This window comes from Coenobita brevimanus, chromosome 57 (assembly GCF_032717465.1).
Source record: "Coenobita brevimanus isolate Jiangsu-jjx chromosome 57, ASM3271746v2, whole genome shotgun sequence".
Taxonomy (NCBI): Eukaryota; Metazoa; Arthropoda; class Malacostraca; order Decapoda; family Coenobitidae; genus Coenobita; species Coenobita brevimanus.
This window is the reverse complement of record NC_137010.1, coordinates 13,715,654-13,742,440: the sequence shown is the minus strand read 5'-3', so window position 1 is coordinate 13,742,440 and position 26,787 is coordinate 13,715,654. Positions and strand designations below refer to the sequence as shown.

Here is a 26,787-nt window from a genome sequence, read left to right as displayed (position 1 = left end):
TGAGATACTTAAAGTGACCTGGAAATTAAGCAAAGAGGCGGGGATGGAAAATATTATAATAAGAAAAGATCTGAATGAAGAAGAAAGAGAAGTTTTAAAATCATTAAAGGAAGAAGTAAAGGAAAAAAATGATAAGAGGACAGAGGAAGAACGTAATACTTTTTTTTTGGAGAGTATTGGATATGAAAGTAAGGAAATGGTATTTAAGGAAATAGAAGTGAAGGAAACTAGGAGGGATGGTTGTGAAAGATCAGAAGTTGAGGAAGTGGTACGGACAGAGAGTAGGAGAGAAGAGGGTATTAATAATGTCAAAAATAATTTGAAGGTGATATATACTAATGTTGATGGTTTCATATCGACAAGGATCGAAATTAATGATTTCTTGAGAGAACATGAACCTGATGTCATGTGCTTTGTAGAGACCAAATTAAGAGAAGATATTGATGTTCATTTGGGAGATGGTAAATACAAACTGTGGAGAAAAGACAGAAAAGAAAAAAAGGGAGGAGGAGTGATGATAGCAGTGAAGAACAACATAAATGTAGATACTGTGGAAATGGGAGAAGGCAGGGCTGAAGTGATATATATGAAATTAGAAACTGGAGAGAATGTTAAGAGAGATATGGCGGTTGTGTATGTTCCCCCAAAGACGAGAGCATGGAAGGATGACGAATACCATGAGATGTTGTCAGATATGGCTAGCTACTTGCAAAAAATAAATGAGAAAAGCAATAATATAATTTTGGTGGGTGACTTTAATTGTAAAGAGGTGAACTGGGAGGAATGGTACTCGGGAGGCGGCAAGGATTCGTGGGGTACTATGTTATTAAATATAATAATGAATACTGTAATGTGATGACGCAGTGGGTCAAAGAAGAGACACGGTTTCGAGGTGAGGACACACCAGCAAGGTTAGATTTACTGTTCACCAAAGAACCCGATGTAATAGAATCATTGGAATATCTCTTTCCTTTGGGAAAAAGTGATCACGTGGTCATTGAGTTCCAGACGTTAATAGGAAACGTCGAGCCAAGAGACGAGCTTCATAGACAGGGAAGATACAACTTTGGCAAAGCAAATTTTACAGGATTGAGAAACTTTTTTGAAAATGCGGATTGGAGAAAATTCAGAGAAACAAGAGAGATACAGAGGAAGTGGGATATCTTTCTAGACCTCTATAATTTGGGAGTGGAAAAATTTGTACCAAGAGTAAGAGGGAAAGAAAACAGGAAAAAGGAGTGGTTTAATAGAAGGTGTATGATAGCCAAAAAGGAGAGAGATAAGGCGTGGAACAATTGGAGAAAGAGAGGTAACGACAGAACAAAGGAAGAATATAAAAGAACAAGAAACGAATACACAAGAATACGTAGGGAAGAAGAAAGGAATTTTGAAAAAGGTATAATTGACAAATGCAAGGATGAACCCAAACTGTTTTATAGATTTGTTAATGGCAAACTGAAACAAAAGGAAGGAATCACCAAGCTGAAAGTAGATGGAGAGGTCTTTAAGGATGCGGCAATGCAAGCAGAAATAATGAACAAACGTTTCCAGTCAGTTTTCACTAAAGAAAAGGAGCTTGTGGAAGGGGAGGGAGTGATTAGAAATGTTCCGGTGATGAAAGATATAAAAGTGGAGGTGCAGGAAGTGTATAAATTACTGGAAACTCAAGATGTAAGGAAAGCCCCAGGACCTGATGGAATTTCTAATTGGGTACTGAAGGAATGCAGAGAACAACTGGCGGATAAAATTCACAGCTTAATTGTATGCTCACTGGAAGAGGGGAAAGTGCCAAAAGAATGGAAGAGGGCAAATGTGGTACCAATTTACAAGGGAGGAAACAGGGAAGAACCCCTGAATTATAGACCAGTGTCTCTAACCAGCATGGTCGCAAAATTGTGTGAGAGAATCCTGAAAGACAGATGGATAAAATATCTGGAAGAGATGAATATTTTGGCTGAATGTCAGTTTGGATTCAGAAGTGGAAGGTCATGTGTTTCAAACTTGTTGAGCTTTTACTCGAGCGATTGATGTGGTACAGGAGAGAGATGGTTGGGTGGATTGTGTGTACTTAGACTTAGAGAAGGCCTTTGACAAGGTACCTCATAAGAGACTAATGTGGAAACTAGAATATATAGGAGGACTAAAGGGGAAACTTCTGGAATGGATGAGAGACTTTTTGAGAGACAGACAAATGAGGACAATAATAAAGGAAAAGATGTCTGGATGGAGGGAAGTAACAAGTGGAGTCCCTCAAGGATCAGTGTTGGCGCCAGTAATGTTCCTGATTTACGTAAATGATATGGTAGATGGAGTGAACAGTTATGCGAGTCTGTTTGCTGATGATGTAAAGATCTTGAGGAAGATAGAGGTTGAGGAGGATTGTAAAATACTGCAGGAGGATTTGGATAGGATACACAATTGGAGCCGGACGTGGGAAATGAAATTTAATGTAAAGAAATGTAAAATATTGGAAATGGGTAAAAGTACCAGGAGATCATCACTGAATTATTTTTTGGGTAATGAATTAATCACAAAAAGGAGAGAAGAGAAAGATTTGGGAGTGCTGGTCCAAGATAGTTTGTCACCAGAAAAGCACATTAACAAGATAGTTGGAGAGACTTATAAGCTCTTGACTAACATAAGAGTAGCATTTCATTATATGGATGAGGAAATGATGAAAAAATTGATAGTGGCCATGATCCGCCCCAGGTTAGAATATGCAGCGGTAGTGTGGTCCCCACACAAAAAGAAAGATATAAACAAGATTGAGAGAATACAAAGAACAGCAACCAAGATGGTCCCCAGTCTGACAGACCTGTCATACAGAGAGAGGCTGGAAAAACTGGATTTGCCTTCGTTAGAGGAAAGGAGAAAGAGGGGAGACATGATTGCGGTGTTCAGGACCATGGTGGGAGTAGATAAAATTGACAAAGAAGATCTGTTTGTATGGGATAAGAGAGCAACAAGAGGACATGGAATGAAATTGAAAAAGTCAAGCTGCTTGAAGGATATCAAGAAATATAGCTTTCCTTACAGAAGTATAGACTTATGGAATAGCCTGGACAAAGAGATCGTCCAGTCTAAAAACTTAAACGAGTTTAAAGTTAAATTCGACTTATTGAGAAACAGCGACGGAAACCCACGAGCATAGTACATTCCGTGTATATCACAATTAGGTATATTCTTAAATATTTGGAACGACTTAGACAAAGAGGTGGTGCATGAGAAAAACATTCATGTGTGTAAAGGTAGACTTGATAAATGTGGATATGGAGACAGGACAACACGAGCATTGCTCAATTCCTGTATACTACAAACAGGTAAATACAAATAGGTAAATACACACACTCCTCCGCATCCCACAGAATGCTTCACGTGTTTACATGTATGTTAGTAAATAGAGCATTTAAAAAAATAAAAAAATAAAATTATTTAGACCTAGCTGAATGTTACTGTGTACGAGTGTACGGCTCAGTAAAAGCCACGACGCCTGGGAAATTACCAAACGGCATGTTGTTCGACTTTAACAAACTTTCAGCTTTAACGTCAAGGGTCTGGTACCAATAAGTTTGTTATATCGAAGGTTTGCTGTATATCCCTTTCATAACTATGGTTTGATTTTGCAGGAAGGACATGGGGAAAAAGAAAGTAGCTACTTCCCATGTCTCTTATTAGTCCTACAAAACCAGATCATAGTTATGAGCAGCAAGCTGATTATAAACTTGTGATTCTTAGCCCTAGTATCACTGCTTATTACAATATAGTATGTCTAACATTATCAACCCACATAATCTGAAGTCTGAATTACAAAGATCTAGTCTGCACTGCTCTTATGTTTGTGAATCTGTGTCCAGATCCATCCAATTTCATACACAGAAAGGAGGAAAGGAATTACTTAAAGCACCCTCTAAGCAGAGATGTACTTACATTCTTGTGGATTTAGGCGCTCCAACCAGATGTGACCCATAAAGAGTTTCGGGCAGTTGGTGTTTATTGCTCACATAATCCCACCCAGGGTTCATAATCTATTTTTTTTTTTTTTTTTTTTGTCTTAAATGCATGGACTGGGTAGCCTAGCACCAGGCCTCTGTGCTCCTGTTGAGGCAACATGGAAAAAAAAAAAAAAAAAAAAATCCATGATGACAAAACACGGCCCTTATCTTTCACTCTCACTGAGGCACTGAGTTAGAAAAGGTTAATCACTTTACACAGTGCAGCAAAAAGCACATAGTCCTCACATGGTGTGAATTTTCTCATTTAACTCCGGAGTCAGATGGATCTGAACAGTTATACAGAATGTCCTTGTTACAGAGTACCTTTCTGATGTTCATTAATGCTATTAACCCACTGAGACTTGGGATGACTTCCATTTTTTTCTTACCCTCTTCTAATGATTCTATTAAGCTTAATAGGTTATACTCTTTGAACTGGATGAACTAGACATCATAGCCTTATTAAAACCCCTTATTAAAGACATTTCCTCAGTGGAATAAAATAATAAGGCAGTGGCATGAAAAAACTAAAAAGACTGTTACCCAGATTCAAGTCCATGGTAATTTACAGAAAAACTGGCTGTCACAGTTCCACAGAAACCTATACAGCTGCTTTGCCATTTTCCCCCTGTATATACTAGCTACTGTACCAGTTGCAGGGAAAAGGTCATTGTGTCTGAGAAAACATCCCTGATTAATAACATGGACTACCTGTATACTGTATAATTATACAGCCATCCTGGCAGTCCTCATAATTGATTATTGTGTGTAACAAAAACTGCAACACTGATTATACAACTGTAAATTTGGTGAAACCTGGCAAATCAGCTTTACAGGTGGAAATGGAGCTTTAATGGGCAATCTTTCAGTGCTTTATTGTGATCTTAGTTGGAGAAAAAGGCAGCTTATGACAAGGACTTACTTTTCTTCTTCTGGTGCTGCACTAACCAGTGGAGGGGAAATAGGACTGCTATTATGGTACCACCACCACCAGTACAACTACTGCTACTACAGTACTTCTACAAATAACAAAAACTATTATTACTACTGCAACTATGAACACATGCATACATACTGTACTTGGACATACAGTGAAAGTAATTTGCTGAGAAAAGACGTTCAAGGAAAATGGACTTGCAGGATAATGTGAGGTAAGTGGAATCTGTTACTGTGTAAATCTTTCACATTTCCAAAAGCATAAAGAAACATTAAATCTTCTGCACATGAAGCATGGTAAGACTCCTTTATTTTGGTCTGCAAATACTCCAGCATTTCATTATTCAATGATAGCTCTGAAAAATACTATACATCATATCTGAACGTGTTAAACATATAACTTTTTAAGTTTGATAAAACTGCAGATACATCCCTGGATATGCAATCTCAACTTACAGAAATTCAACCTTACAGATGGAACTTGCAGTGTGTTCAGTATGTTTAATTACTATTACAGTACAGTGCTGCAGCATGTACTGTTTATGTTTACAGTGGTGTGTGCAGCATGTTTACTTTTATTATTGGTGTGTACAGTATGTGTGTTTACTGTTTAAACATACATACCAAAGGGTTAAATCTGACTTACTCAAAAACTAACTTTCACAAAGCCTTCCAGATGAGTACCCTTGCATAACCTGGAAAGTATGCATGTGTAATAAAGAACAAGTACAGAAACAGTGTAGTGTACTAGATGCGAGAACTTATGGGCCTCTCAGTCCATGTTATTGGTGTGATGTGGTCAGGGAGGATGATTTTGTGTAGTATGGTACAAGATGGTCGTGTAATGTGGTGTGGTGTTGCTTTACTTAAGTCCATGAGAGTGCAGCACCTCATTTCCAAATATAATTGGAGAGCAACAGATGGACGGCCATTCCCGCAGGTGTATCCACTTCTAAAAATAAGCTGAAATTCCATATACAGTACTGTATTATTATATAAAGGTAAACTAGTAAAGGTGACATAATGGTGTCTTTATATTAAAACAAAGTTCCAGTATTTATTCTGTCTCATTACATCACTCATTTACTTGCCTAAATGGGGATCACATAAAGGAGTCTTACATAAGAGTGGAGAAAATGGACTGTGCATCCTTTTGTATTATAAGTGTAGGAAAAAAATAAAATTATCACAATTACTAAGTACTTCATCCTACTGTACAGCACTGCATAGCTGTACATTCAAATACAGTATAACAATTACTGTTGTGCTGATCACCTCAACATGCATCACCTCAACTCGGTTAAATGTCAGAAAGTGACTATATTTTTACCTATTGCCAGAAATCTAATTCCAGAGTTCATCTTAGGTGGACAAACATCCTCTCCATGCTTTGTAATCAGTGTTTATCACCACTTCCTCCCAGAACTCCCTAGCTTCAGTGTAGTGATGTCTCTTGCTATTAAGAAGGTTAAACAATTTGAGTTTTTTTTTTTAAGCAGAGAGGTTAGATATAGCCTTAATCAATCTCTTCACTACAATGGATCCTAAGTTCAATAAAATGATCTACTGGCCGGAAGAGTGATGTATAGTTATCACCTTTGTGAGGGAGCTAAATGGTAAAGAAAAAAAAATCCTAAGAACCAAGCATGAACCAAAACAAAGAGTAGTATGCTTTACCTATTTCAGTCTTATCTACAAATATCACAATTTGCTATCAAATTCAGCAGCATTCAGCTTTGGATACTATTCTCAAGCCCTTCAACCTGGTGACATATTTTTTTCTACTTTATTCTCGTTACTGTACTCACAAGTGATTTCACTTCGGTTTGGAGAGACTTTGAATAGGGAAAGTTAGATATTGCCTCCACTATCTCTCTCACTTTTAGGATGCTCTCCCAAACTGAACAAAATTTTCTGTAGATAGCAAGAATAAAATAACTGCCATCTGACTGGAAAGATTAGAGTTTTCACACTGCCAAAACAACTTGAAGAAAAGCCTCTTCACTATGATGTCTATTTGTGTTTAAATCTTGCCACTTCTATCTGATGTTTTTCAGCTTTGGAGAGATCTACTGAAATGGACAGTGAAGGTACCAGTACACTAATATCTAAGTACTCCAGCTCAAAATGTCTCTCCTAACCTGAACTAACCAATCTGGGGGCAGCCAGCATATAATACGTAAGACATCATCAGGCTGAAGGGGTTACATCTTTGGCTACTACTACTTACCTGAATACCTGGCCAACCTTAAATTGCTACTACGCTCTTCAATGTTCTGGTACATAGGATGCTGTATGAAGTTTAAGTCTTCTACTCTATCACAGCTTCAAAGTATTCTACCTCAACTCAATTACTTTAACTTTCTTCCACCTCAGACCTAGAGTGTCTTCATTATCATCATGTTTCAACGCTGCATAACAACACCTTCAATTTCTTCCGTCTGAACTCTACACCAGTTTCAAACTCATATTCAGAATATTTCCATTATCCTCCAACTTAACACATGATAATTTTCATTACCTTCAGACTTGTCCTCTAAAGCATTAGCATCCTTTACTACATTTTGGATCATTATCTACATAAGCTTCCAGCTTACATTTGTGTATTAATACAGTATGTTTTCATCATCATATCACTGCACCAACTTAATCCAAAAGCCATACTTGGACAACAAGGCATGGTTGCTCCCAGGCAACATCTCTGATGCATTACTGAACTGTGCCTGCACAACTCAAAATCACCATATTTCCTATACCCTGTACTTCCATGGTTATTAAAAGCTATTCTCACAATTTCTGCATCAACTGTACAGATGAAACCTCCAAGTTACACTCTTCACAGTCCTAGAAACAATCGCACTATCTTCTGTTCACCTCATTCTGATGAATCATCTTTCTGTTCTCTTCCTGATCTTCTGATCACTCATACAAAGCAAACTTCCATCTCTTTACACCACTTCACATATATTCACTAAGGGAACACCACTAACGAAGCAGTCAGCTCACAGAATGACTGGAATTAATTTAAAATTCTTGGCATCATCAAGCTACTTCCAAGTGTGGTTACGTGAGCACCTTCATCTGCTCCAATGTCATCACTCCCATGGCCTTCATCATCTCTCGGAACACTGATGACTCATCACGCATCAGGTCCTCTGGTGATGCAAACTCAATGACCTGCAAAGGAATAAAAGACAATAATGTATGGTCAATTCCATCAGTAAAGTGACAAAATTGTCAGCTTATTCTTCCTGTCAACAAACTACAGTCCATTCACTTAATATGTGAAAATTTGGGTGGTAGATGATCTTGCTCTCTACAAATTTTGTGCTTTACAAATAACATACCTTATGGGGAAAATTCTAACTGGTGGGGTGACTGCCTCAAAAGTCACCCTTCTGGCCCCTAGTCTGTCATTTTGCCTATGTATTATGGGACATTAAACAAGTACACAGTCAGTATAACCCACATAAAAGTCCTTTACCTTAAAATCTATGCAGGGAAGGCTTAGCTGACTTGAAGAGATGGGGTTCAGAGGCAGGGCGAGGCAGTTACAGTGCCCTGGTCCCAGCACCCTCCACACTGCCTGATTCAATCATACCACCACCACCACCAACACACTCCACATCAGTCATGAACCTCTCAAAGTCCAATACAGACACAACAGATGCACCATGGTTGTCATCCTCAGCAGATGTTGAGGGCACTTGATCTTCTTCTTGTCGTGGAATAAAAACGATGGTGATCAGAGTCTGATGCCATCGGTTCACTTCCTTGGCATGCCTGTCTCCGTAGTAATGGCGGCTGCTTTCTATGGCATTCAGAGCCTCTTGACCTCACATTTTACAGTTTTCATTCACTGTCACTTCATCTTTACACTTGTCAAAGGCTGCCAGGATTTTGCTTATGTTTTAGATCACTAGATCTTCACTATCCACGGCCATGGCTTGTGACGGTGGAACAGGTCACTACCTCACGTGCTCTACAAGGGCAGACTGTGCTCTGTGGTGCGACACCAGATTTGACTCACTTTGCTGCTGCAATTTCACATTTTCCAAACCAACTCATGCACTATCTACAATACTATTTAATTTTTTCAACTCCCCTGTCGCACTCTAGGAATTTAGCATCATAGAAACTCGCGTATTAAGTGAATGGACCGTATCTTACTCAGCTCAGGGGACACTTTCTGTGGCAAAGGGGTAATAAACAATCACTTACTCATTCAATATGATGATGTAAATTTTAACTTATTCTTGCTACCAGCAAACCTTTACATGTGGGTTAGGGAACAGTTACAGTGGTGAAAGGGTTGGACATTGAGCAGAGAACTAACACAAGTATGCAAGCAGAGAATAAGGCTTACATATTTTAAGAGGATATGGACACATGAACAGGTATATAAAGAGTGTAGTTTGGAGATTTAAATGATGTAACACTACTTACATGTGACTCTAGACTCAGTAACATGTCAAATGTTTTTTTTTTTTTTTTTTTTTTTTTTTTTTTTTTTTAGCCCAGGAAGCCATTTATACTGGTGGGTAGTAAGAATATAACCAATATCTGAATACCTGGTGGTCAAGTGGGTTATGGACTTGAGTAACTGGCCATGTGCTGTATGCAGGAATGATGTGAGTAGAAAGAGTATTCTCTGTACTTGATGCAGACACGAGTACAGTACATTAGAGATGTATTAAGTGGCAGCTTGAGGCTGGTGGCAGAGTTCCAGTATAGTAGATACTGTATAGGGGCACAGCCTGACAACTTGATGACAGACCAGTAACATCTGTGGTGGTAGAAAGGGAGTCACCAGAGATTGTGGATAATTCTGCTACTCTGGCTTAGAGAACTGGTACCCATCCTGACATCTTGAGTATTCTCATTATCCACAAAAGGGAGTGTTTTGTATTTGTGTTAGGAGTGTCATACTGTATTGAAGTGAAACAAGCAGTGTTAAAAAGGAAGAGAAAGTGAGACTAAAGCAAAATGACATTTGAATGATCTGATGGTTGTGTGGAATAAAGCTGGATGACAGAATATCCTTAGACATGAGAAGACAGCTGGGAGTGGCATAGGAAGGAAGTTAAAAGACTGAAGTGATTTGGGCATGTCAAAAGGAAGAACCAAGAAGCTGGGTGAGGAAGTGTAAATAAAAGAACGGAGGCACTGTATTGGGCCACTGACGGAGAAGTAGACCATGGAAGATGCAGGAGGCAATGGTGTATACTGACCTTACATCTAGAGATACTTCAAGAGAGCTGGCACAAAACAAAGTAAGATGGAGGAGAACTATCAGGTGTGCCTCTCTGATCCATACTATGTGGACAAGACATAAACCAAAAATGGTGATAAATGAAATGGATGTTCCAAGCTGGTTTATGTCTAAGGTGTGGTTGGGACTTATTGCTCACATACTGCTGTTCAGGGCAAATGACAGGTCAGTCTCGCCTTACATGTCGAAACTAAGTAGCCTAGTCTTGGGGACCTAAGGTTAGTTGCACCTTACATGTATGAACAAAGAAGCCTAGTCTAGGGGCCCTACACTTCTGATGGGGTAATAAAGGATTAGGTGATAATGCAGAATATACATAAGAGTGGCAAGGTCATAATTATGAAGTGAATGTGTGAAACTAATGACTGCAGGAAAGGGATAGTTGAACTATGAAGTAAACCATGATATGTATCCTTATCAGTTAATATTCTTCTTACACCATAATCATCATTTCACCACAATCTTCATAACCCCATTAACCATGAAGCACAAAAGATCCAGAAACATGGGAAAGCACAGAAATAAGAGGACTATCAACAGATTGCCCTGTGAAATGGCCCATCCGTCTACACATTCTTCATTGGAGACTTTGAACTTCTTGGTTGCACTAAAGACGTACACTCCACACAAGCAATATGCTTCACACAAATAAGTCACTCTTGAAATGCTTATGGGGTAAACGTTTTATTGACAGATAAGAAAAAAAAAATGCAACCCTTGTCATATGCATCTATAGACATACCTCATCCATCAGTTTCTAACCTTTATCACTTCTTTTCCTTCCTCAACTCTCATTTCTCACTTTCCAATACATTCTTTTCATGCCACCTGTCTCTCCCAGCCTTGAACTCTGGTATATAAACCTTATTATCACCCTTTTCATAATCTATTCTCTGTATTAGTATACCATTTAAGCACAACCTTTTGTCCCTTCCGATCAATTGATACCCTTACTCCATATCCTTCATTAAGCACAATCTTTTGTCCCCTCTAATCAACTGATATCCTTATTCCACATCCTTCATTAATTTAAATGGTCATCGTATCTAACTTACACAATCCACTTAATATTCCTCCACTGCTCATGCTCTTGATTTTAAGCTATACAAAAGTTTTACATTTATTAATGATGGCAATGACATACCTTCATGAGTCATGTACTGTACTCTCAGTAAAAGAAGTGGAGGTATGGTTCATTGTTTCACTTCGTTTCATTTATAAAGGCTTCAACATGACTGCTTTTCGTTTAATTTACAAAGGCTTCAACATGCTTGCATGTATTGGCCTTGGTCACCTAATGACGGCTCTCCATGCTGCTCGATCTCTGGCAGACACCCTATTCAGTCCTTTATCTCTGAGGTCACACTCAATTACCTCATCCCAGGTCTTTTTTGGTCTACCTCTTGCAACCCAACCCCTAACATTAACACTTCTCACTATCTGCACCCAACTGTCATCCCCTATTCTCTCCACATACCCAAACCATCTCAATCTACCTCTCATCAAAATACCAATGCACTACAGTCCCATCCTACCTCTTAACTCCTCCATTGTAAACTTAGTCCCCCAGGCCTTGCATTCAAGGATGCACTGCACATCCACCTAATCACTGTCATTTCTGTACATCTGAGCCTGTGAATATCAGACCTTTGATTTCTTGTTACTTTTGCTCGTGTTGCTCTCACAGACTTGTCACACACTTGCAGCTGCCTAACACTGGCCAACCAACTCATGATGATGATGATGATGATGATGATGATGATGATGATGATGATATGATGATGATGATGATGATGATGATGATGATAATGGTGATGATGTTGTGGCCGTGCTGTCAATGAAAAGGGGAAGTAGCCATGTAAGGTTGGCCACAAGGGCGTGGGAAATAATTCCATCTTGTGCAGCGTCTGTGATACGTGGATGCATAAGAGATGTAGTGGTATTAAAGGTACCATAGATTGTGAGATAATGCTGATTTCATGTGTGCATTGTGTCGGGGAGTGCAACTGGAGATTGTCAGGCATGAAAGGATTGAACATGCTGGTGAGTCTCTTGAGTGTGTAGAAGAGTTTTGTTATTTGTGAGACATGTTATGTGAGGGAGGTGGGGCTGGAGCTAGCTGTGTGGCTAGAGTGAGGAGTAGCTGGATGAAGTTCAGGCACCTGTTGCCTCTCCTGACATCGAGACGGCTCTCCCTCCATGCTAAGGGATCTTTGTATCCAGCATGTGTTAGCAGTGTAATGCTGTATGGCAGTGAGACCTGGACAGTAAAGGAAGAGGAAATTTGCAGGCTAAAACATACAGAAATGGCAAGGATTAGGTGGATGTGCAATGTGTCTCTGAGTGTGAGGCCTGGGGGGGCTAGGTTTAAGATGGAAGAGTTGAGGGGTAGAATGGGATTGGAGTGTACTGGTGTTGTGATGAGGACAGGTAGACTGAAATGGTTTGGGCATGTAGTTAGGATGGGGGATGCTAATTGGGTGCAGAAAGCGAGAAGTGTTAATGTTAAGGGTAGGGTTGTGAGAGACAGATTGAAAAAAGACCAGGGACGAGGTCACTGAGTATGACCTCAAGGATAAGGGACTGAATAGAGAAGCTGCTAGAGATCGAGCAGCATGGACAGCCGCCATTAGGTGACCAAGGCCGATGCATGCAAGCATGTTAGAGCCTTCAGAAACAAAATGAAACGAATGTCAATCTGATGTGCACTGCTATCTATCTATTGCCAGACGTCTCAATCCTGTCTGGGGTGGCCACAAACAAATCGACTCCAAGTCGCCCTGTCCCCCGCCATTTCACTGCCCTGCTCCCAACTCACACCCCCCTCTCTCATATACCTCTCTACCCCATCCCTCCATCTCATATTAATCGTAAGTGTAGAGTTAGGTTTAACCAGTAAACTGGATGTTCTGAGAGATTTATGCAATCAAAGGACTAGCACATTTCCTGGTTAATGTAGGTTTAACCAGTAAACTACAGGGGTCCTCAGAGATTTATGCAATCCAAGGACTATGTTTCCTAGTTAATAATGTACCCAGTAATGGTGTACCTTTTGTACCATATGTACTGACTACTAGGCAGAGGGTAATTGCAGTTTAATGCAAATTATCCGTCACACTGACACTTTTGACGCTCCACCCTGATTGGTTTCGCAGGTACAGCTGGCAGGTGTAGCAGTTTTGCCGTGCAGATCAGCTCATCGTCTCTGCCACATGCTGCTGCCTCTTCTCTTCTGCCTCGTCTCCATTTACTATTAATTTGTATCATATCATTTTACACACAGGTACAGTTACACTACAACTGTCACAACTACACCGTGTATTACATAAACTACGCTACATAACAATTAGTTGTTAACGTAAATGTAGTGAACTTTTCGCTCAGTTTGACGTGAGTACAGGATTTTTCACCGTCATCACAGAGTTTTTTCCTGAAGCTTGATTCTATTAACGTAAATATGAGGTTTTACGCTCATTGGCAACAGTGATTTTCTCCAGTAGCAGGATAGTACACACATCACAGTGTGAATCTTGTGTGACAGAGTTAGGATGTAAATATCACCCACTGTTAAATTTTCTATGAAAAATTTCATTTTGATGGGGCGTAATGCCACAAATTAATTCGCGACATTGTATTAGTATTGTTTAAGGGAACGTCTGAATTTCATTGAAATGCATTAATTTTCGCTCAGACCGTTAACTGCCTCGCTTTTGCACTCAGATCATAATGAGTTTTCATAAACCTTGTCACTGTTTTCATAAGTGACTCTTTGTACAGATAGTGCATTTCACTGAGCGAAAATTTTTGTGTAGTTCTTCTCACATTGCTTCTCAACCGTTGATTTGGGCCTTGCCCAGTTTACTTACATGAATCAGTCGGTGTCAAGCAGCTACGGGAAGAGGTTCGTTGTGCCAGAGCTGAGAGAGGAGGTCCCCTAGCACCTAAAGTCTCCAGAGTTCAACGATTCCCTATATTTCCTCGCTGAGTTTGGTGATCAGTTGCAGTGAGCTGAGCAGTGAATAGCATTGCCTGGCGTGCAACAGACAGACACCCAGTCTTTCGTGGCTTCAGCTTGGTTCCCTTCACTCACTAGTATTATTGTTTGTTTTCTTAACCGTAGGTCTGATTAGCTTTTGAATGAGTGAGTGTATTTCCTTTGTTATTTGAATTCACTAGTCCCTCTGTGACAGTGAATTCCCCTTTTGAATTCACTAGTCCCTCTGTGACAGTGAAATCCCCTTTTGAATTCATTTTGAGATTCATGTAACGTAAATGTATTTTACTGTAATCAAGAAATTTACAGTTCTTTTCTTTGAGGTCATTTAACTGTGTTCATGGTGTTTAATTTCTCCACATTGAGCTTACTTTAGTTTGCACAAACTCCTTACAGTATTCACGACTGGTATTTGAGCCAGTTCTTCTAGACTTAAATCCGTTGTGCCAGCTAAGAGTTTGCACCAGCAAGATCCTGATCGTTATTATTAGTATTAGTTATTGATTGTCAGGGGTAGAGTCACTTTCGTAGAGACCAACAGTACTAACGATACAGCATTCGTGAGTGATTAGTCTCCGCTGTGTACTGCTGAGAAAGTTTATACAATTCTCGTCTTTAGAGAATCGGCAAAGTAAGCCAGCATAAAGTAAAACTTACTACTGTACTTGATTTCACAAGTCGATTCTTTGTGTTTACCTTCCATTAATACCAGCATTTATTCTTAAATTTACATCCCCCCGTGACAGACAGATCCGGCGAACTGGGGACCATCTTGGTTGCTGTTCTCTGTATTCTCTCAATCTTGTTTATATCTTTCTTTTTGTGTGGGGACCACACTACTGCCGCATATTCTAGCCCGGGGCAGATCACGGCCACTATCAATTTTTTCATCATCTCCTCATCCATGTAATGAAATGCTACTCTTACATTAATCAAGAGTTTATACGTCTCTCTAACTGTCTTGTTAATACTGTATGGTTTTCAGGTGACAAACTATCCTGGACCAGCACTCCCAAATCTTTCTCTTCTCACACTTCTGTGATTGGTTCATTACCTATCAAATAATTCAATGATGGCCTCTTGTTCTTGTACCCATTTCCAGTATTTTACATTTCTTTGTGTTGAATTTCATTTCCCACATCCAGTTCCAATCATGTATCCTATTCAGATCCTCCTGTAGCATTGTACAATCCTCCTCAAGCTCTACCTTCCTCAAGATCTTTGCATCATCAGCAAACAGACTTGCATAACTGTTCACTCCAACTACCATATCATTAACGTAAATCAGGAACACTACTGGTGCCAACACCGAGCCCTGTGGGTCTTCACTTGTTACTTCCTTCCATCCAGATATCCTGTCCTTTATTACTGTCCTCATTGTCTGTCTCTCAAAAAGTCTCTCATCCATTCCAGGAGGTTTCCCTTCAGTCCTCCCATATGCTCTAGTTTCCACATTGGTCTCTTATGGGGTACCTTGTCGAAGGCCTTCTCCATATCTAAATACAGTACACACAATCCACCCAACCATCTCTCTCCTGTAGTACGTCAATTGCTTGAGTAAAAGCTCAGTAAGTTGGAAACACATGACCTTCCAATTCTGAATCCAAACTGACTTCCAGCCAAAAATTCATCTCCTCCAGATATTTTATCCATCTATCTTCCAGGATTCTCTCGCACAATTTTGTGACCATGATGGTTTGGGACACTGGTCTATAATTCAGCGGTTCTTCCTTGTTTCCTCCCTTATAAATTGGTACCACATTTGCCCTCTTCCATTCTTGAGGCACTTTCCTCTCTTCCAAGAACATGCAATTAAACTGTGAATCTTATCCGCCAGGTGTTCTCTGCATTTCTTCAGCACCCAGTTCAAGATTCCATCTGGTCCTGGGGCTTTCCTTACATCCTGAGTTTCCGGTAATTTATACACTTCCTGTATATCCAATATATCTTTTATCACTACATTTCTAGTCACTCCCTCCCCTTCCACAAACTCCCTTTCTTTAGTGAAAACTGATTGGAAACATTTGTTCATTACTTCAACTTGCATTGCTGCATCTTTATAGACCTCTTCATCTAATTTCAGTTTGGTGATTCCTTCCTTTTGTTTCAATTTGTCATTGACAAATCTATAAAACAGTTTGGGTTCATCCTTACGTTTGTCTATTATATTGTTATCAAAGTTCCTTTCTTCCTCTCTACATATTCTTGTATATTCATTTCTAGTTCTTTTATATTCTTCCTTCGTTCTATCATTACCTCTCTTTCTCCAGCCGTGTCCCTCTCTTTTTTTGTTATCATACACCTTCTATTAAACCACCCCTTTTTCCTGTTTTCTTTCCACCTTACTCTTGGCACACATTTTTCCACTCTTGAATTATAGAGGTCTAGAAAGATATCCCACTTCCTCTGTCTCTCTCGTTTCTGTGAATTTTTCCAATCTGCATTTTCGAAAAATATTCTCAATCCTGTTAAGTTTGCTTTCCCAAAGTTGTATTTTCCCTGCCTATAAAGCTAGTCTCTTGGCACCACGTTCCCTATTATCGTGTGTGTGTGTGTGTGTGTGTGTGTGTGTGTGTGTGTGTGTGTGTGTGTGTGTGTGTGTGTGTGTGTGTGTGTGTGTGTGTGTGTGTGTGTGTGTGTGTGTGTGTGTGTGTGTGTGTGTGTGTGTGTGTGTGTGTGTGTGTGTGTGTGTGTGTGTGTGTGTGTGTGTGTGTGTGTGTGTGTGTGTGTGTGTGTGTGTGTGTGTGTGTGTGTGTGTGTGTGTGTGTGTGTGTGTGTGTGTGTGTGTGTGTGTGTGTGTGTGTGTGTGTGTGTGTGTGTGTGTGTGTGTGTGTGTGTGTGTGTGTGTGTGTGTGTGTGTGTGTGTGTGTGTGTGTGTGTGTGTGTGTGTGTGTGTGTGTGTGTGTGTGTGTGTGTGTGTGTGTGTGTGTGTGTGTGTGTGTGTGTGTGTGTGTGTGTGTGTGTGTGTGTGTGTGTGTGTGTGTGTGTGTGTGTGTGTGTGTGTGTGTGTGTGTGTGTGTGTGTGTGTGTGTGTGTGTGTGTGTGTGTGTGTGTGTGTGTGTGTGTGTGTGTGTGTGTGTGTGTGTGTGTGTGTGTGTGTGTGACATACAGGAACTGAGCTATGCTCATGGGGTCCCTGTAATGGAGTCTATAAAAGCCCGCATTGCCCAGAGACAAGGAAGGGATCTTCTGTTTGGCCCAGTGGTAATGTGCATGCATATGAAGCATGGGGGGCCTGAGACTGAATCATGGTCAGGACAGTGTGATTAATTTGTTAAGTTTCATTTGTGGCTATTACAACCCGTCTCTGTGTGTGAACTGGTCAAACTTGGCTTTACTTTAAGTTTTTGAACTGGACAATCTCTTTGTCCAGGCTACTCCACAGGTAAATGCATCTATATGGAAAACTGTATTTCTTGATATCCTTCAAGCAACTTGTCTTTTTCAATTTCTTTCCATGTTGTCGTCTTGTCCCCCATCCCATACAGGCAGATCTTTTCTGTCAATTTTGTCTACACTCCTCATGGCCCTGACCACTGCATTCATGTCATCTCTCTCTCTATTTCTTCTAAGGAAGGCAAACCCAGTTTTCTAGTCTTTCTTTGTACAATACATCTGCCAGGCTATGGACCATCTTGGCAGCTGATCTCTGTATCCTCTCGATGTTGTTTATTTCTTTCTGTGAGAGAGAGAGAGAGAGAGAGAGAGAGAGAGAGAGGCAACCTAGCCTCAAGCTCCTCTGCTCGGAAATGGGAAAAATTTGGTTTCAGGTAGTTTCAGCAAACCAAAACTTGGTTTGCTACTAAGTTTGTCTCAAGTTAGATCCTGGTTAGTGGCTAAAAGTTCATTTAACACTGAGCTAACTACACAAATCCTATACGTTTTAATGTCCACTGAAAACCATACAACAACACTGGCCTTAGATTACTGGTAATGTTAACCTAACTTTGAGATAACATGTTATGCTATGATTGTACCACGTTGTCTTACACACTCATTTTCCATCAAAACAACAACAATAGTCTCACCTGGCCAGCATCCACGACCATGATCCTGTCATAGGTGGCAACAGTATTAAGTCGATGTGCGATGGTGAGGACAGTGGAGGCAGTAAATGCCTCTCGTATGGTCGCTTGGATCAGTGCATCTGTCTCATGGTCAACTGATGCTGTGGCCTCATCAAGCATCAGGATCTACCAAAGAGACAATGGAAATGGAAATCAAGGGTTTGATGAAGTCAAAGGTCACTTGATGTCTACCTGTCTGTCTCATAATATTCACTCCCTTCACAGTCCCATTCTTTATCTTTACATGTAGTTGCCTGCTCATGCTGATGCTACCTAATATTCAGCATATGAAGGAATACCTAGCAATCAGAGATACAATTGCACTGCATGGTGAAATGGAGGGATATTTTGTCTTGGAGTTGTGATGGGTCTGCTGGGTCCATTGCTGTGTGTCACAGCTTGTGGATGCTGTATCTCTGTTACAGAGCTACCTTTGGTTGTAACTTTATGTGCAAAACATGTCAGTGGTAAAGGTCCAGCTTACAAATGTTCAAGGGTTGTTACAGTACACTATGGAGTAAATGGCCACCTGGGGGGAATATATTGATCCTGAAGAGTTGGCAAACAAATGAAATTTTTTTCCTTTTCTTCCTCCTCTCAATTTCTTCCTTCTCCCCCATTTCTCTTTTTCTTTCTCTCTCTCTCTCTCTCTCTCTCTCTTGCATGCACATGTGTGCATGTGATACACACACACACACACACACACACACACACACACACACACACACACACACACACACACACTGTAGCACCAGTTGAGTAGCACCAGGAGTAAACTGTAGCATGAGTGGAGTAGCTCCAGGAGTAGACTGTAGCACCAGTCAAGCAGGGCAGTACTCCCAAATTGGATAGAAAGCTGATGACAGGGAGAGCTGGAGCTCCCATTTCATCAGCCCTCGGGACTAGTTCCTGACCATCCCCCTTTACTGAACTTTTTCAGTGTCTCAGTAACACAGAGAGTAGGCCAGCATGCTCTCCAATACAAGTTTCACTAACTGTCAACACCAAACTACATGCACATTACACACTACACTTCCTTTTCAAAATTAGAAAAGAAAAATGGCGTCTCATAACCAAGCCTAGGAGTCCCAGGGGGGGACCATAAATGCCCCCACCATCCGCCCCTCTCCTGGTGACAACTCAACGAGCTTCCTGGAACCAGTGTCTGACTCCCTTCTTTTTCATTTCTGCAACATTCGCAGCCTTTCCTTTAACTTTCTCAGTGTTGAACACCAACTCTCCTCCTCTAAACCTCACCTTCTCTTCCTAACCCTATCCCGTAAAGGGGTGAGCGTAAATTCTGGCTGCGGCACATAACTCTTGCTTGAGAGCTTTCAGAATAGTCGCGTAGAGATATTTTACTTCTAACGCTCATAGGAAAGCTACTATTCACCATAAAGAGGCCACTTTGGTCTCATTTTGAAGATGAAGACTTTTGCTCTGTTGTACATTGTTCAAAAAGACAATGTATACAAAATAAAATGCAAGAAAAGTGAGTAGAAGTTGGTTGACATGCTAAAGAGTTACACTGTCCTTTAAAAAAATATTCGCCCCAAAAAAACTGTTCAAGAAGTAATAATATTTTTTGCTTCAATACGTAGCAGAATAAATTTCCTTTCCAATAATGCATCATTTGTTGTATTTTCTTAAATACGGTAATAATGCCGCATATATACGTGAGAAAAAGGAGCATAAGTGTTTGGCGGGAAGTCAAGAGGTGTACATCCTACCTGTGAGGAACCTCACACCACACTGAGCCAAGCAAACCAAGTGAGCACACACGCACCAGCTGTGGCAGGCTTAGCTCCACCCACTTTTGCCCGTCATCCAACAAAAATGACTACTCCCTAAATATTTCTTTAGAGCTTACATCAGATGACGGGCAAAGTCATCATATTGACGTCAGAGGTTGACAAATGCATGACGACCCAGGTCGTCATTGGTAAGTCTAAGGGTTAACTGAGACTCAGCTGTCTGATGCAACTAATAGCAAACCCTTTTCTGTATCCTCCTACTTTCTCTACACTCATTTCAAAGCCAAAGGTGGCTGTTGTGTGTATGAACGCAATGACTTACCTTGCTCTTGTGTTCCTGAACTTGATGCTTCTGAATTCTCTACTCTCTGGCTTCAGCTCTCCTATCAATTTATGAGTAAATATATCTGTGCTGTTTACTTATCCCTTAATTCTACTGACTATGACTAATTCTTTGACTATCTTACTTCTACGATGAAACACATCCTATCCATTTCTCCTTTCTCTGAAATCTCTATTCTAGGAGATTTCAATGTTCACCACCACCTTTGGCTCTCCTCTCCTTTCACTGATCCACCTGGTGAACAAGCCTACAACTTTTGTATCCTTGATGACCTAATGCAGCTTGTACAGCACCCTACCCATATCCCTGACTGCCTTGGAGAGAGCTCCAACATACTTGATCTCTTCCCTACAACTAATCCTTCTGCTTGCACTGTAAATCATTCCTCACCATTGGACTCCTCCAATCACAACCTTATTACCTTAACCTGTCCTATTGCTCCGGTACAGCCTGTGGACCCTCCAATAACGCCAGTTGTGGCACTTTGGAGCTGCTGATTGGGAGGACCTCAGGCAGTACTTCTTTGATTTTTCCTGAATGATTATTGCTGCCACAGCCGGGAGCCATCTGAGTGTGCCTTGTGCATTACAGAGGTTATTCTCTCAGGCATGGAAGCATACATTCCATTAAATTCTCATATCCTCTGCCTAATGCAAGAAAGCCTTGGTTTAATCATGTTTGTTCTAATGCTGTCCACAACAAGGAGAGGGCCTATAAAAGGTACCAGAACCAACCCACCCCTGAATCACATATTTTTTATGTTTCTGCCCAGAATCGTGCTAAGTCTGTTCTTCGCTCTGCTAAAAATAATATCATCCATACTAACTGCTCTCAACTCTCCAACTCAAATTCTTCCCACTCCTTCTGGCATCTTGCCAAACACCTTTCTAACAACTTTACCTTATCACCCTTCCCTCCTCTTTTCTACTCTGATGGCTCTGTAGCTATTTCTTCTACTGATAAAGCATTTCTTTTTGCTCAGACTTTCTCCTTCAGTTCCATCTTAGATGATTCTGGTGCTGTTCCTCCATCACTTCCCCCCTCTACCTTCCTCATGGATGACATTAAAATTTCTTCAGCTGATGTATTTTCTAATATCACTGGCCTCAATACTAACAAGGCATATGGGCATGATGGAGTACCTCCTGTTGTCCTCAAGAACTGTGCTTCTGTACTTACACCCTGCCTAGGTAAACTCTTTCGTTTTTTTTATCGAGTTGTACCTCTCCTTCCTGCTGGAAGTTTGGTCTCATTCAGCCAGTCCCAAGGAAGGGAGACCAATCCCAACCCTCTAACTATCGCCCAACTGCTTTAACATCCTGTATCTCAAATATTTTTGAGTCTACTCTTAACAGAAAAATTTTAAAGCATTTTTCCTATCATAACCTTTCTGATCGTTAGCATAGGTTCCATCAGGGACACTCCACTAGCGATCTTCTCACTTACCTTTCAGACTCCTGGTCATCCTCCTTTCGGGACTTTGGCAAAAGCTTTGCCGTTGCACTTGACATCTCAATGGCTTTCGATTGAGTCTAGCATAAAGCTTTAATTTCCAAACTGCCCTCTTACGGTTTCTGTCCTTCTATCTGTGTCTTCATCCATAAATTCCTTTCTGGTTGTTTTGTAGCTGCTGTTGTGGATGGCAATCATTCTTCTCCTACATCTATCAACAGTGGTGTTCCTCAGTGCTCTGTCCTATCACCAACTCTCTTCCTATATTCACCAATGACCTTCTAAGCTGTACATCTAATCCTATCCACTCATACGCTGATGATTCCACCCTTCACCTTTCCATTCGATTCTCAGAACGTCCATCTCAGCAGTTACTTCAACAAACAAGGGATGAGGCTATGGCACACCTAATGTCTGACTTGACTCATATCTGATTGGGGTAAAAATAATCTTGTTGTTTTTAATGCATCAAAGGCTCCATTCATACACCTTTCAACTTGACAAAATCTTCCACAGGAGTACCCAGTAATGTTTAATAATATCCAGCTTAATCCTGCATCATCCTTAAACATACTTCGGGTTTCATTCTCTTGGAATTTATCTTAGAAAGATCATATTAAATCTCTTGTAAAATCTGCTTCCAAGAGATTAGGTGTGCTAAGCGGACTCCATACCTTCTTTACCCCTGTACAGTTGTTGACTTTATACATGGGTTTTATTCGCCCCTGTGTAGAGTACAACTCTCATGTGCTGGTAGGCTCCCCATATACAGCTCTTCTCAACTGGATGGCGTCAAAGGCTTTTCGTCTCATTAACTCTCCTCCTCTTACTGGCTCCCTTCAACCTCTGTCTCTTTGCTGCACTGTTGCATTTTTATCTCTTTTCTATTGCTACTTCAATGGTCACTGCTCCTCTCAACTGTCTGCTTGCATCCCTCCACCTCACGACAGACGTGCAGCACCCGTCTAGCAACAAACTCTCATCCCTTTTCTGCCCAACTCTCTAATGAAAGAGTTAACTGTTACTCTCAGTCCTTCATTTATGCAACAGGTCAACTCTCGAACTGTCTCCCTCTGTCTGTATTTCCTACTTCCTGTGATCTTCAGTTTCCTACTTCCTGTGATCTCCAGTCTTTCAAACGCAGTGTGTCCAAGCATCTCGAAATGAACGGATCCTGAATTTGGCTCTTTTAGTTTTTTTTTTTTTTTTTTTTTTTTTTTGAAGGAGTGGTTTGTGGGCTCCTGGCCTTTGGTTCCTTCCTCCTTGCATAAAGCACACACACACACACACACACACACACACACACACACACACACACACACACACACACACACACACACTTCTTCCATGATATATTCCATCTCCTTGTTTTTAAATTTTTACTTCCCTATAGACAATCATTCATGTTTCTCCCATTTCTCTATTTCTTCCTTATCTCCTCCTCTTCCTGTATTCTTTTTTCACATGATCTGTCATCCTGCACTATCTGCTCTTTTTCTTCTATTCCTCCTGTTCATCTTCTTCCCAGTCCCATTGACTTACATGCTCTAACCTCATCCTTCCCCGTCTCCTATTATTCTATCCCATTCTCTCCTCCCCTTCTTCTTTCTATCATTCACTGTTCTTCTTCATCCCTTCTCTCTCTCTCTTCCTCTCCTTCCTTCTCCTTACCCTCTCTTAGTATTCCTCATTGTGATTTTTCCTTACTTTTTGCTTTCCGTCCTTCTTTTTCATCACCTCATCCCCCCCCCCCCTCTCTCTCTGTCTCAGCTTGCTATTCCTGAGCATTGTCCCAATGAGAAAAATCAACTTTCACTGTGCTGCTTTTCTCTCTTCTCTCCCTTCCTCTCATTCCTTCTCCCTTTCTTCCCTCTCTCCTTTCCTCACTTCACTGTTCACGAGCAGTGTCCAAGTGCGATAAATCATCTGCTCCCTCTAACTTCCCTCACTGTTTGATTTTCCCCCCTCACTTTTCTCCTTCCCTTTCTATGATTCTCTTCTTCTCCCTCCTTTCTTCCCTCACCTTGCTATTCCTGAGCAGTGCCCGAGTAAGACAAATCAGCTGCCGCTCCCCAACGGAAAAGTTCTCCCCAGCAGCCTCCACTTTTGATGACAGGCCATGGTCCGTGCGCCCAATGATGGCCTTCAGGTGTGACCGTTCCAGTGCCTGCCAAACGGCCTCATCGCAGTGCTCATCGAAGGGATCCAAATTATACCTGATTGTGGGTCATTAAACAGTTAAATACTGTAATCATATGCACATGCATTGAACATACACTCATGCATGCATGCATGCACACACACACACACACACACACACACACACACACACACACACACACACACACACTCAAGAGCGATTGACGTGGTACAGGAGAGAGACGGTTGGGTGGATTTGTGTGTACAGTATTTAGACTAGGAGAAGACCTTTGACAAGGTACCCCATAGGAGACTAATGTGGAAATATATGGAGGACTGAAGGGGAAACTCCTGGAATGGATGAGAGACTTTTTAAGAGACAGACAAATGAGGACAGTAATAAAGGATAGGATGTCTGGATGGAAGGAAGTAACAAGTGGAGTCCCTCAAGCCTCGGTGTTGACACCAGTAATGTTCCTGGTTTACGTAAATGATATGGTAGATGGAGTGAACAGTTATGCAAGTCTGTTTGTTCATGATGTAAAGATCATGAGGCAGGTAATGGTTGAGGAGGATTGTAAAATGCTGCCGGAGGATCTGGATATGATACATGATTGGAGCCGGATGTGGGAAATGAAATTTAACGCAAAGAAATGCAAAATATTGGAAATGGGTAAAAGTACCAATAGGCCATCACTGAATTATTTGATGGATAATGAATGAATCACAAAAGCGAGAGAAGAGAAAGATTTGGGAGTGCTGGTCCAGGATAGTTTGTCACCTGAAAAACATATTAACATGATAGTTTGAGAGACGTATAAACTCGTGACTAACATAAGAGTAGCATTTCATTATATGGATGAGGGGATGGTGAAAAAATTGATAGTGACCATGATCCACCCCAGGTTAGAATATGCAGTGGTAGTGAGGTCCCCACACAAAAATAAAAGATATAAACAAGACTGAGAGAATACAAAGAACAGCAACCAAGATGGTCCCCAGTCAGGCAGATCTGTCATACAGAGAAAGGCTGGAAAAAGATGGATTTGCCTTCCTTAGAGGAAAGGAGAAAGAAGGGAGACATGATTGCATTGTTCAGGACCATGATAGGAGTAGATAAAATTGACCGAGAAGATCTGTTTTTATGGGATAAGAGAGCAACAAGAGGACACGGAATGAAACTGATGAAGTTAAGCTGCTTGAAGGATATTAAGAAATATAGTTTTCCTTATAGAAGTACAGACCTGTGGAATAGCCTTGACAAAGAGATCGTCCAGTCTAAAAACTTAAACGAGTTCAAAGCTAAATTTGACTTATTAAGAAACAGAGACAGGATCCCACGAGCTCATTTCCTGTATATCACAATTAGGTATATTAAATATATAAGAATCTGGAACGACTTAGACGAAGAGGTGGAGCAGGTGAAAAACATTCATGTGTGTAAAAGTAGACTTGATAAATGTGGATACTGAGACAGGACAACACGAGCATTGCTCAATTCCTGTATACTACAAATAGGTAAATACAAATAGGTATACAAACACACACACACACACACACACACACACACACAAATTACATCCCTCAGCACAAAGAAGAAGATATGAAAATAAAGAAATGGTTTAACAAAGAATATAAAAAAATCAAAAGAAAAAAGGAGACATTGTGGAATAGACAGAGAAGAACACAATAGTGAAAGTGCATATAACAACTATAAACAGGCAAGAAACAAACATACAAGAATAAGGAGAGAAGCCCAAAGACAGTCTGAGGAAGACATAATAAAAAAAGCAGTGATCAACCAAAGCTATTTTACAGCTACATCCAAAGCAAAACCAAAGTAAAAAATAAAATACAATCCATTATGGACGAGGGGTTCAACTATACACAAGAGAAGGATATTTGTGAAGCGCTAAATAAAAATTTCGAATCAGTTTTTACAGAAGAAAATCATTTTGAGAGGGATGATATGGAACATACATGCCCACACATATTACCAGATATACAAGTATCAGAAAAAGAAATACAGGAGGAATTAAGTATATTAGACAAAGGAAAGGCAAATGGTCCTGATGAAATTTCATGTTTGGTGCTACATGAATGTGCAAAGGAGTTAAGTAGACCATTATCTTTAATATTCAAAGAATCCTTGGGTCAAGGTAAACTACCTGATATATGAAAGAAAGCAAACATTGTTCCCTTATTCATGAAAGGGAATAGACAAAATCTATTCAACTACCAACAAGCATCACTAACCAGTGTCGTAAGATACTGGAAAAACTGATAAGAAAAATTTGGGCAAACCATCTAGAAGAACAAAATATGATAACAGAAAGGCAGTTTGGTTTCAGAAAAGGAAAATCATGTATTACTAATCTATAAGCTACTATGACAGAGTTGCAGAAACATTACAGAAAAGAGAAGGGTGGGTGGACAGTATCTATCTAGATTTCAAGAAGGCATTGACAAAGTACTGCACCAAAGACTTTTATGGAAACTGTACCATCAAGGAGGAATCCAAGGCAAACTGTACTGTTGGATGTTTCCTTAGAAAAAGGGAAATGAGAACAGTACTAAGGGGAAATTTCTCATCATGGAGGGAAGTGACTAGCGACATTCCTCAGGGTTCAGTGCTGGCACCAATTATGCTTTTAGTGTATATAAACGATATAGATAGTAACATTGGAAATGAAAGCTATCTAAATATGTTTGCTGATGATGCAAAAATACAAAGAAGAATTACTAACACAGACTCGTAAAGAGCTACATGAAGAATTAAACTTCATGAATGGAGTAATACATGGCAAATGGAATTCAATGTGGACATGTGTCATGTAA

At 40.4% G+C, this 26,787-nt stretch overlaps 1 protein-coding gene across 1 annotated transcript in view; it reads right to left on the bottom strand.

The window, feature by feature from the left end:
• Positions 1-6,762: 6,762 nt before the first annotated feature.
• Positions 6,763-26,787, bottom strand: part of LOC145402098 (ATP-binding cassette sub-family C member 5-like) — a 279,936-nt gene continuing 259,911 nt past the window's right edge. Inside the window, exons 29-31 of the mRNA XM_080274212.1 lie at positions 23,834-24,026; positions 18,223-18,387; positions 6,763-8,105 (exon numbers count right to left, since the gene is read on the bottom strand). Of these exons, the coding sequence (XP_080130338.1) occupies positions 7,992-8,105; positions 18,223-18,387; positions 23,834-24,026 (472 nt within the window). The 3' untranslated portion in view covers positions 6,763-7,991. The remainder of the gene's footprint in view (positions 8,106-18,222; positions 18,388-23,833; positions 24,027-26,787) is intronic.